The following is an 11,480-nucleotide window of genomic DNA, read 5'->3' as shown; positions in this document are numbered from 1 at the left end:
AATGTTATTACCACTGATTTGCAAAAATGGGGAAAAAGAGAGAATTTGGACATACGAGCAAACAGAGAAAGTTTAAAATTCAACTGACAGCTATAACCTGATTTTAGAAGTTGAAGATGCATCTGCTCTGACAGCCAGTCTGACTCTTCAATGATACCTATACTTTCTTCATGTACAGTATTCAACGCTCTGTTGTAGAGGCAGCCATTAAGTTTTGGGATCCCAACTGTTGTAAAATGCTATGTTTGGTCACTTTGTGTTGGATTTACTGTAAAAACAAGCTGTCAGCTATAGGAAAAGGAACATCAGTTTAATGTCTAATCGTTGTAAATATGAGCTGCACATGAACATTTTTTAGGATTTTTTTTTTTTTCTGGCCCTGACAGTGCTCACTGGACATAGGAACTTCAAAAAGTAGTCAATATATGGCAAAATATGGCAGCTAATCCAGTGTTGGTGGACCACAAATTGTCAGTATTACTTACATTAACAACAATCAAGAATGAGTGGTACACTGCTGTTTTGAATGCTGCCACATACCGTCATGGCTGCTGCCACAGTTCGTCTGACCACTGGAGATGTTTTTTTAATATGAATATCCAGTAAAGTATTTCTTAATTTTCAGACTTTCAACATTACAGAGAAAATGTCTCTTAATTTGTTTCCCTAATATGACAAACTTTTAGCAGCCTGGAGTGTCACTTGAATCAAGAAGGAATGTATACATCTTTCCTTTAGGGAAAACGAAGATCTGAAAAACATTGTTGTGCAATTTGTGTGTTGAGAAAAATGACTCAAAAATGAAAAAGACAGTGTGCTGTATATTATTAGGAATTTTGGGACAGTTCACATTAGAAGGCATCTGTCTGAAATAGGAATGTAAACAGTATGAGGTCAACTGTGGATTGCCTTTACCAAAGCCTAAGCATGTAGTTTGGAGGTTGAGAGATGGTTGTCTGGCAAAACAGTTTCAGTAAAGGCTGTTTTTCTGCCCCACAGTGCTTATAACATAACAACGCATTCTCATGAACGGGTTCGTATGGTATCGTACGAATAATTATGCACACTAAAACGTATGATATCATACGAAAACTGGGAGACCGCCGGCTGGTCACGTGACATCGGCTACAGAGGTCTGTGACACGGAGCGGCAGTTGCTTATTGTTTCAGCCACTACAGAGCTTCATGATGCGGCTACAGACCTCCGTCACAACTTGTCGTATCAGCAGCAGTTGGTAGATGTGTTTAGCCGCTACAGAGCTCTGCGACACCGGCTCCATCAGGTCAGCAGAAGTTAGTGGTTCAGTTACCTAAGAATGGGTGACTGTGTGCCGGGTACAGAGCACTGCGAGCTGCCGATCATTGTTGGTGGTTCAGTTACCCGAGAATAGCTGACTATGAGCCGGGTACAGAGCACCGCGATGTGCCTGTCGTTTCGGCGGAGATTACGGTTAAGTTTAGGCAAGAAAAAGTAAGTGTTATGCGACGATGAGAGTTAAGTTTAGGCACCGAAACGACTAGTTAAGATTAGGAAAAAGACTGTGGTTTGAAAGTCTTTTGTTTTCCCTGGGAAGCGAACTCCACTCTTTCAAGGACGCTTGAAAGTCCTGTAACGCCCACCCATACACCCCGACACCCCTTCCTACACTGCCAGCCGTGTTCTTATACAGCACCAGTCAATGTGGCGCACACAGCAAAAAATAACGTCATACGAACGAATTTATACGAATTACAGTGCTTAATTGTGTAATGTAGTTTATGTATGACTGATATATTTGACTTTCATCTGAGCTTTGGTTTAGGAATTCTTAATTATTGTCCTGTCTGTGGTAAAAATGAAAAGAAAAAAACATTGCTTGCATGACACTTCTACTTTCAGCCTTCTTGTATCATATCACAGTTTACTAGCTGAGGTACTTTATATGGCTTCATTATTTTCTTCAAAAAAACTAATAAACAGTTAAGACATTTCCAACAAGCATTCAAATAATTTTATTGACCAGTAACCTACAATCTTTTTTATTACCTCCTGCTCTTCTTCCATGTTCCCAAGTGGTGCATTCATGCAGTTTGAATTCAAAGGTGCCTCCTCTCAGACCATTAACAATATTCAGCCATGCAGAATGTAGTGTGTTTAAATTATTCCACTTAAATTATCAAGAACGTCTTCCGAGGCGTTGTCAATGACTCCTGGCACAGTGGGTGATTGATAAGATCCTTGTTAGCCGCACCAGTGAGATGACTGCAGGGATGTCAGCTGGTCTGTTGATCTGTTGGTCCAACATTTTGGTCCAGACTGAAATATCTCAACATCTACTGGATGGATTGGAATTAAATTTGGTACAGACATTTGTGGTCCACCAAGGCTGAATCCTGAGGACATTGGTGATCCCCTGACATTTCATACAGCGCCACCTGCAGGTCAACATTTCTTCTGGTCGAATACTTCATGAGAATACCTCTGAAGCTTATTGCTGAATCCCGATTGATAGTAATATAACATGTTAACATTAGCATGCAGTGCAGCTGTGCAGAGGTCTGACAAACTACAGCTTGAAGCAATGAACGTTGTAACAAATCAGCAACAAAGGACTGAGCCTGACAAGCTGTCAGTGGTCGCAGAACAAAGGATAAACCCTTTTGATTTTCAACATGACTTGTCCTCAGTGCCACCCTCATTGCCCCACTAATGGTAAGGATCTTTAACAATTGCAAAAATAGACTAAAATGTTCATTCACCCAACAATTTTGTTTTCTGGTGTGTAAGCATTTCAATCTCAGGGACTGCTACAGTGGCTAGAGGCAATATGTCTTTCCCATTCTGGCTAGTAATTGTGCCATTTAGTGGAAGCTTTCACCTAAAAATTCTACAGCCTCATAAATGCATTTGATTCCAGCCTGTCAGGCCAGAAGACATCAGACCCTGTCAGTGTTAGGAGCTTCCTCCATCCACTGTGCTGAGCAGTTTGGACTTCCTACAGTACTGTACACTCCAGGTTGAAGTCACTTCCTAACACTGAGGATGGTCATCTGTAGACACTCCTCCTTCAGAGCCACCAGTTCTGTCTTGTAGTTGTTTGTCTTGTCTCCATCAGCGTACACACAAGGCTGCTTCTTGGCTGCCAGCGGCGTGTCGAAAGTCACTGAACCAGCATTGAGCATGTCGGCGTTTGATGGTGAGGAAGAGGAGCGCCGTTTGCAAGCTGCAGAGAGTAAAGCTGAGAGAGCTCGGCCAACGTCGTGCCTCGCCCCCTCGTTGACAAAACAGTACAAAATGGGGTCGGCAACACAGTTGAGGCTGGTCAGCGCCAACGATACATGGTACGCTGCAAACAAGCTCTCCTCTGAGCTGCAGTCACATGGCTTCTTTAGAAACATGATACTCCGCACCAGCAGGAGGATGTGGTACGGTCCAAAGCAGAGCAAAACGATCAGGATCAGACTCAACGCCAGACGCTGAATTTTGGCCTTTTCCTGACGCTCTGTTGAGACGTTGCAGCGCACTGCTACCAGGATCCCACGGTAGGCGACAAGCATGGCTGTCCATGGAGCGAGGAAGCCCAGAAACGTCCTGTAGAGGTTCATCCCTGCCACCCACTCCTGCATGGGATATTTCTCAAAGCAGAAAGTGTGGTTGAATCGATCCTGGAAGAGCTCATCGTGGAAGAGAGGAGCAGAATTGGCTACGATCTCAATTGTCCACACCATGGCGCTGACCAGGATAGCTGCAGGACGTTCAGCAGAGGAGAGGAAAGAAGAGGAGTGAGAAATATTCGACTTTGCAGCAACTTCTGTGTGAATATTGTATTGAAAGAAAACAGTTTGCTCTGAAATGAGACACATAAACGCAGCTAAAAGAGTGATTGAGTGACACAATGTACCTAAGTAATAATTCATTTCACCAAACAGTAGGCTGAATACCATCTGTTTTAAAGAAAAATGTTATCTACAGGATACAATACTTTACAAAATGGTATTTGAGAGCCTCACTGTGACCCATATAAAGAGTTTCCATTCAAATTATTTTTCTAATTGGGGTAAAGAAAAAAAAAAATTCTAAATTTCATCATTTTGTATTTCTAGAAAAGCTGTTTTTTGAAATGGGCTTAAAGTACGTATTATTACATATTATTACAAGTAATGACTTCAGCAGACATCCTCATTTAATTAGTTATTTATAGAAACTTCTTTTGACAAGGAAGTGATCTTATCTCTACACAAACTTAATTTCCTGTTATGTCAGGGAATGGCAGATTTGAATACGCACATCCACTCAGCGGGCTCAGCAGCAGCACAGTTTGAGGAAATAATCGTCAAATGCAATATCTTTGTACTGCAAAAACAGGATGAGCTGCAGTACCCTATTTGTCAGATTTGAAAGCACTGACTCATTTTACTGGAAAGTTAGAAGCTTTTCCTTCCAATAAATGTTTCATTTTAGATTCATCCATCAGAAGTGCTAATGACGTAATTACACCTCTTTAACCAAGCTTAACTAAGCATAATTCATTTTGATTAGTTGTAGCATTTTTTTTATTACGTAAAAAGGAAAAGCCGATCCTTAACCCAACATACCTGTTTTGATTCGTCGAACCTTGCCGAAGCGCAGTGGATATGCCACGGCCAGGTACCTGTCCAGTGATATACAGCAGAGGAAGGCGATGCTGACGTAGATGTTGGTGTAGAAGATGAAGCCAAATAGCTTGCAGCTCTCCTGACCGTGGATCCAGTCATCGTGCTGCAGGAAGTAGTCGATCCACAGAGGAAGAGTGGTGATGTAGAGGAGGTCAGCCACTGACAGGTTGATCAGGTAGATGCCGAGCTCATTGCGTTGCCGTACCTGGAGGGACGAATGTGATGAAGGGAAGGAGAGGAAAGATGAAGGGAGGAAAGGATAGGGAGGCAGGAGTAAGAGATGGGTGACAAAGACAAATGGATGAAAATAGAAACAATGTGCAACGATAAAGAGGGTTTAGAGTGTTTTGTTCAACTTTGGTGCTTTTAGTTAAGTTAAACCGTCAGGAAAAGATAAGGACTCATGCAGTGTCTGTGTTTGCTTTTTATGCACACTTTTAAAACATGACAGAAAATGATGTGTGTATTTCCCTGAGCTGTAAATCATTTAGCCTCGAGAATGTCAAAACATGGAAGAAATGCAAAGTCTTTAAATTACTGTCTGAATGTACCATTGTTGTATAGTGTCTCATACAGATGAATATATCCAATGCCTTTAAAAACAAAGAAGTGCACTTGGTAATACTGCCACTCATGAGCGTACAACCACCACTTGGGCTTGTAAATGAGAGAGAGATGGACAGATATTTCGCCAGCAGCAGTTAAACTTGTCCATTTTATAGCTTCCATTAAGCTTTTCTAATTTGATTTGTCAGCACTTGGATTCACATCCAGCTACTAGGAGACAGTTCTGTTTCCCATGCAGTATTTATATTACAATGTTTATATTTAAGCAGAACTGCCCTGGTAAATAAATGGCACGCCAAGTATGTTCAGGTTTTGGATTCAGTTCAGGTGTTGTCATTTACGAAGCTGGTGGCTCTCAGCAATGCAGTTAATGCTGCCTATAATAACCACAATGCTCCTGTGCTTCGAGTCGTGCTCTGCTTGGGCCAGGGCTCAAACTGAATGTAGAAAGTTGGTGTTTAGAAGTTGGAGAAGTGGCCTTGATGCTGAGATGGAAGCAAAACAATATGTTGAAATGTCACTCTCTTTTATGAGTTGGTGAACTTTTTTGAATGAAAAGTCAATAACAATTCTGTCTGCTGCTGCCAAAGTAAACTGACAGTCTGTGGGAAACACTGGAAATGTTTTATGCTGTATGAGAAAATATCACCAGTGCTCCGTTGACTGTATGTAGCTAACCATGTCAGACATGTTGAAAAGCTGTTATTACACAGTGAAAGTCATGTTAGCTATTACTTTATAGTAACAGTAATTAGTTACAAAACTCATTACATGATTTCCCTTCCTTCAAAATCAAACATTGTTTAATGAGCAGCCAGCCCACACATTGAAGCTGCTACTCTTAAGTGCTGACCCTGCTTCACACACGAAAGCAGGGACTGATTTTAATAATTCCGTTCAGTTCAGTAATGATTTGTACACTGTAACTGACTATGTAGTTTGTCTGTTTGTTGATATTGAAAGGTATGCAATCACTTTTTTATAATGCCATGACATTATGGTACTGCTTATGGTACTGTCTTGACTTCAGTATCAGGGCGTTAGGACAGTGGTGTATCTTGATGCGTCGTGTGTGTCGTGATGACATGTGCAACGTGCCCCTTTAGTAAGCTGTTGCCGTTTCAAAATCATTTGAGTAGAAAGAAAGGCCTATGTTAGCGCTGTCTATCTGAATCTGAATCATAAGCTGCTGATTCAGCCTAATGAGTTCAAACCATTTTGCATCCCGTATAGAATATTTAGGTTATAAAGTAGTGTATAAAAAAGTACAAAATAATCAGAGCTAGAACTCATTACATTACTTGTATGCTATTTATCTAAACTAGTACAGTGCCCGTTGAAAATGTGCCTGTTTGGAACGGCCCGATTGTTTGGCCTGTGGTACAGCTGCTTGTAGAACTCTTCAAAACCAAATTGCACCCCATAATTACTTACAGAAGGACCCCAAACCACTTAATATGCATCTCCACTGTATAGCCTGCTACTGACTTACAGTGTAGGCTACTTCTACATCAGAGGAAGACATTGTACTACTACATTTACCTGACAGAGAACGTGGCAGATTCAGAATTTTATTACAAAATATCACAATGAAAACGTGGAGTAATCACCACCTGGCCCGTTATGAGAGCTAATCAGCACCTATCTGCGTTAATCATCCACCAGAACCGGACTGTTTGTGTGAGAGAGAGAGAGAGAGAGGCGGTGTTGTCTCGTGGCGTATGATCGTAAACGAATTTAATGCTTCAGCAGAGGTGTTAATTTCCATACAGGTTTAGTGGCTTGACGGTTAACGGTGAAGTAGGGGATTTGATTTGCGGGGGTATTTTGGCGACGGTAATGTATTTTCTCACATTGCACAGCGCTGTGAAGGAATAATCTCCGAGATTACGTTATGTTCTGTCTCTGTTTAGAAGAGGTGAATGTACAGCTCACAGCAACTTAATGCAATATAGTGTCTGGCTTTTGTTTGATACTTAGTGTTGGCAGATGGCTTTTTTATTGAGTTTACGCTTAGTGAAATGATAGACACTGAAGCCAGCGTTGCCTTTTTTCCCCCCAACCTTATTCCACACAACAGTCGCAATGTTCCTTTCAGCTATCAACTCATGTTCCAGGAAAGTGAAGAAAAGTTAGTTTGGTATATCTAGCAAACATGTAATGTTGGATGTAACGTTGGAAGCAGGAAAAACTGTACTGGAATCAAAGCATACATACATACAGATACGTCTCGCTTTATTAGATAGATGCCTACATGAAAGATGTTTACATTGCTGTTTGAAAATTAGGAAAAAGAGATTTGTTCAAAGATTCATTAGATTTAAACCAGACTATCACGTGTGTGTGTGTGTGTGTGTGTGTGTGTGTGTGTGTGTGTGTGTGTGTGTGTGTGAGAGAGTGAGAGTGTGTGTCCTCACCTGCATGTAGGCTGCCCACAAGGCCATGCAGTTGGTGGGCAGCCCCAGAACAATGACTATGATGTAGAGCGTGGGCTGGAAGAACTGGTCCACCTTACTGTCCACATCACAGAAGGTGATGTTGCACATTGTCACGTGTGAAATGCTCTGAGTGTGTTTGTGAGTGTGTGCAGGTGTGGGATGTGTGTGTGTTCAGCTCCTCTCAGCTCTGAGTGTCCCTCTGTAGTTTCACTATATTCCAGCTCCAGCAGTTTGACAGTGGCATGCCGACTCTGGCGTTCTGCTCGGCTACCACCCGGCTGTCTGACATGAGCAACAGAAGAAAAGAGAACTGTCATGTCCGGGGCATTTCATGGTTCCTTTTTTTTTAAAACACTGTCCTTCTCGCCCAGGGGCCTTGCCATGTCATAATCCTCATTCACGCTTCATAGCCAGCCCTTGTGTCCCTCAACATGGAGGAAAAGAGAAGAAAGGAAGGACCGAGGGATAAAATGTAGTGAAATAAAGTCTGCCTTATCGACGCTATGCCAGGCCTCCTGCGCCTGGACAGAGCCTCATCAATCTTTTAGAGATTAGAGGTCTGCCAGGTTTTACTGTAAAAAGGAGAGGCTGAACATCAATGTGTGTGTGTGTGTGTGTGTGTGTGTGTGTGTGTGTGTGTGTGTGTGTGTGGGTGTGTGTCTCAAGGTCCCGATGAAAAACAAAACTCCTCGGGGATGCTTGCACTAAAACACATGGATGGCTTTACAGCGCTTCACCACTCTGGAGCCATGAGGCCATCCGTTTACTCTGGACTGCAGAACATCTGCAAGAGAGAAAGAGAGACAGACAGACACAGAGAAAGAAAGCGAGAGACAGACAGACCGTTAAATTATGTTGCTTTATAATTAAATGTACAACAAAACAAAGACTAAATGTATTTATTGCATATGACATGATCTAGAAATGGTGACGTTATTTAATCTATTGATTCGTGTACAGGGACACGTTTTTCTGCGTTTTATCGTGTTGGTGAGCACGAATTTTAAACTAATTTATTTGAATGGGAAGCATATTATGTGATAACAGCACGATTATGGTAGCGATTAGTATTGAAAAGCCGAAAATCTGCATAAGGAGGTTGGTTGGGGTGATGGATGGTTCAAAAAACACAGGACTTTCACGCCGGAGACCGGGGATCGCGGTAGTTCCTTTCTCTACAACATGCAACGTTTTTTTCTTCTCCTAACCACAACCTTTCCCCGTCTTTCTTTTCCTAACCACAACTGTCCCGTTGTTGTAGCGCGTCCCGTTGTTGTCGGCGTTATTGTCGCCGGCGTGCGGCGTTTAATTTCCCCGTTGTTGCGTCCCCCAGAGACCGCAGATCATGTCCCGGTGGCCGTTCTTGTCACCGTCTACCACGTGTGGCATCCCCGTTGTTGCATCCCCCAGAGCAGCCCCGTGTCATGGCAGTTGTCGCTGGCATGCGGCGTTTAATTTCCCTGTTGTTGTGTCCCCCAGAGACCGCGGATCATGTTGTCACCATCTCCCCCAGAGCAGGCTGCAGCCCAGTGTCATGGCCGTTCGTGAAATGGTAACGTTCCAATTTCGTGGTGACCAGCACGAAATAAAGTAGAAAATCGTTTCCCTGTACACGAATCAATATATCAAAATAACGTCACCATTTCACGAACTACCGTGAGACCGGGTTGAATAATAGAACTATAAAAAACTGACATAAATAAAATAAATAGGACTGAGATAATAGAGGCCATTCCTAGCTATTTATTTATGTATAAATGCAAGTTTTACTATTGTGTCTTATCTGTATGAGCTGGTCTCAGCTGAATCAAAGCATTATTCAAAACCCAATTATTCAAACCCAAGACCATACAAACAAATTGAACTACAGTATTGTAGATTTCTTATACATCCTTTTTTACACATTTCGCTGACAGTTTTGAGTAACTACTGGAATTTTAATTAAAAGTTCTTTGGGTTTGAACAATGTGTGGCTGAACAGCATTAACTTAAGTAATTACATTAACTGAACACGATGCTCTTTGTGCAGTAATTTACATCGTCCAGTGCTCATACCATTCAGGAATGGAGAAATAAACAGAAAATCTGTCAAGACTGCAGTTTGTTCATTTCACTTGCTTGCCTTGTCAGATGTCAAGCTCTCCATACACCCCAACCATTATACTTTGTGTTACAATCCCTGTATTTATTTTCTGTGCTCTACATTTAGTTTACATATACTTTGAATGCACTAGGATTTCTCGTCACAAGACTCAGACCTGCAGTTAGGCATTTGGTTATTTGAAGTGAATGGAATCCCTCTCGCGGTGAAAACAAACCACTCAAACCTGCCTGGAATGAACACACCCTCAACACATACAGTCAAACCCTTTTATCTTGGATATATTGGATTCTTTTGTGCCGATGGACTGAGATACAGTAGAAATGTAAGAAAGAGGCACAGAGAGGAAGACTTTATGTAACAGGTACAGTGAGGCAGCAACAGTTTACCTGGGTGACATTTGTCCAGTGACTTTCTAACGTCTGGTATGATAACACAGAACATGCTGACCTGCCGTACAGGCACTAAAATACCTTGCATAGAGTGCCAACAGAGTCCAGGGCATATGATAAGCATATAAACATGAATGTGCATGTACAATAGGTAGGTAGAGAGAGAGAGGGAGAGAGAGAGAGCAGGATGGTAGCTCAGTTTCTGTTTCACTCCTCGACTTCTCACTTTCCAGTCCGAGGTCAGCCTCTGTTTATACATCTTGGACCGCCTCAATATTTTTGCATATGGCTGATACGAGTCCACATATGCTTTCAATCACTTTACTTTAACATGTTGTAAGCACTGGGAACTGCCCTCCTTTGGAGTTTATGTATGTTTCAGCTTCTTTTCATTCCTCTTAGATCAGTAGATATCAGATTACAATAGTAATGATTGGTTAAACCATCGAGTAAAATAGATGGACCGTAGGCCCGATGCTGCCAATGGCCCACTGATTAGGGTAACGCTGTTTTGTTGTATGGTGTCATAGCAACGACACGTGCGCTGATGGAGTATGTCGGGTTCAAAACCTTTATGTAGACTTTATGTAAGCTGGGAGGGCAGCTTAAACCGATCATAGCCCGGTTAAGGTGTAAACATGGAGGGATACCCCGGTTACTAAAGGAGTTCTCTACTTCTGTTTACTGGGTTATTAGAACTCAGATTTCACCCGGGGTAAGGTGTTTACATGGCGTTTGATAAGTTAGGGTATTGCCTGAACCGTTCGTTAATCGTTTTTTTAAACTGCATGTAAACACACTATGAAGCAAGGTAGCCCTTTTCCAAAGAAAAAGGCAGGCACACTGAGTCAGTGTTCACTTCATGGCTAAAAGTCCCAGCAAGAGCTTTCAGAGATGTCTGTCACCACACATCAAAACAGTTTAAAGATCTGCGAAGGAAACGGCTTCAGGCTGTGATAATGTGACAGTCCCTGGTGTGGAACAGTTACTTTGGACAGAGCTGACCCAGTGCATAATAGGCATATAAACAAACGGGAGCAACCGCACACATTAGGTTAGGTAATTTCTAAAGTGACCTTGTCAAATCATTTTTGTTTGGGGAAACACCCATGTTGATAAGCTGAACCACAACTGGGTCCTAACTCTGCTGTAATCTGTTATCTCACCCATCAGCACCACAGTACAGAGGTATTTGACTGTTAAGAGGTTTATTTGGTTAATTGTTTTTACCAAAAAGGTCTAACATCGGAAGTACCATCAACCTACAATTTTCACAAAAACTCATTAGCTTTGTAAGCATTCCACATGTTATGTTACAATTGTGTCGATGGTTTCACTGTCAACGCA

General features: G+C 42.0%; 1 protein-coding gene across 1 annotated transcript; it reads right to left on the bottom strand.

Moving 5' to 3' along the window:
• Nucleotides 1-2,813: 2,813 nt before the first annotated feature.
• gpr4 (G protein-coupled receptor 4) lies at nucleotides 2,814-7,775 on the bottom strand. The gene is made up of 3 exons (XM_078246979.1): nucleotides 7,620-7,775; nucleotides 4,576-4,840; nucleotides 2,814-3,725 (listed from the first exon to the last, which is right to left on the bottom strand). The coding sequence occupies exons 1-3, from the start codon at nucleotides 7,746-7,748 to the stop codon at nucleotides 3,004-3,006; spliced, it is 1,116 nt and encodes a 371-aa protein (XP_078103105.1). The 5' UTR covers nucleotides 7,749-7,775; the 3' UTR covers nucleotides 2,814-3,003.
• Nucleotides 7,776-11,480: the final 3,705 nt, after the last annotated feature.

Source organism: Sander vitreus, chromosome 3 (assembly GCF_031162955.1).
Source record: "Sander vitreus isolate 19-12246 chromosome 3, sanVit1, whole genome shotgun sequence".
NCBI lineage: Eukaryota > Metazoa > Chordata > Actinopteri > Perciformes > Percidae > Sander > Sander vitreus.
This window is presented reverse-complemented; position numbering and strand designations above follow the sequence as displayed.

Coding starts and splice junctions, on each gene's coding strand:
- gpr4 (XM_078246979.1), bottom strand. CDS start 7,748: ATGTGCAACATCACCTTCTGTGATGTGGACAGTAAGGTGGACCAGTTC. Junction 4,841..7,619: donor TGTGGGCAGCCTACATGCAG/GTGAGGACACAC, acceptor TCGTCCCTCCAG/GTACGGCAACGCAATGAGCT. Junction 3,726..4,575: donor GGTTCGACGAATCAAAACAG/GTATGTTGGGTT, acceptor AACGTCCTGCAG/CTATCCTGGTCAGCGCCATG.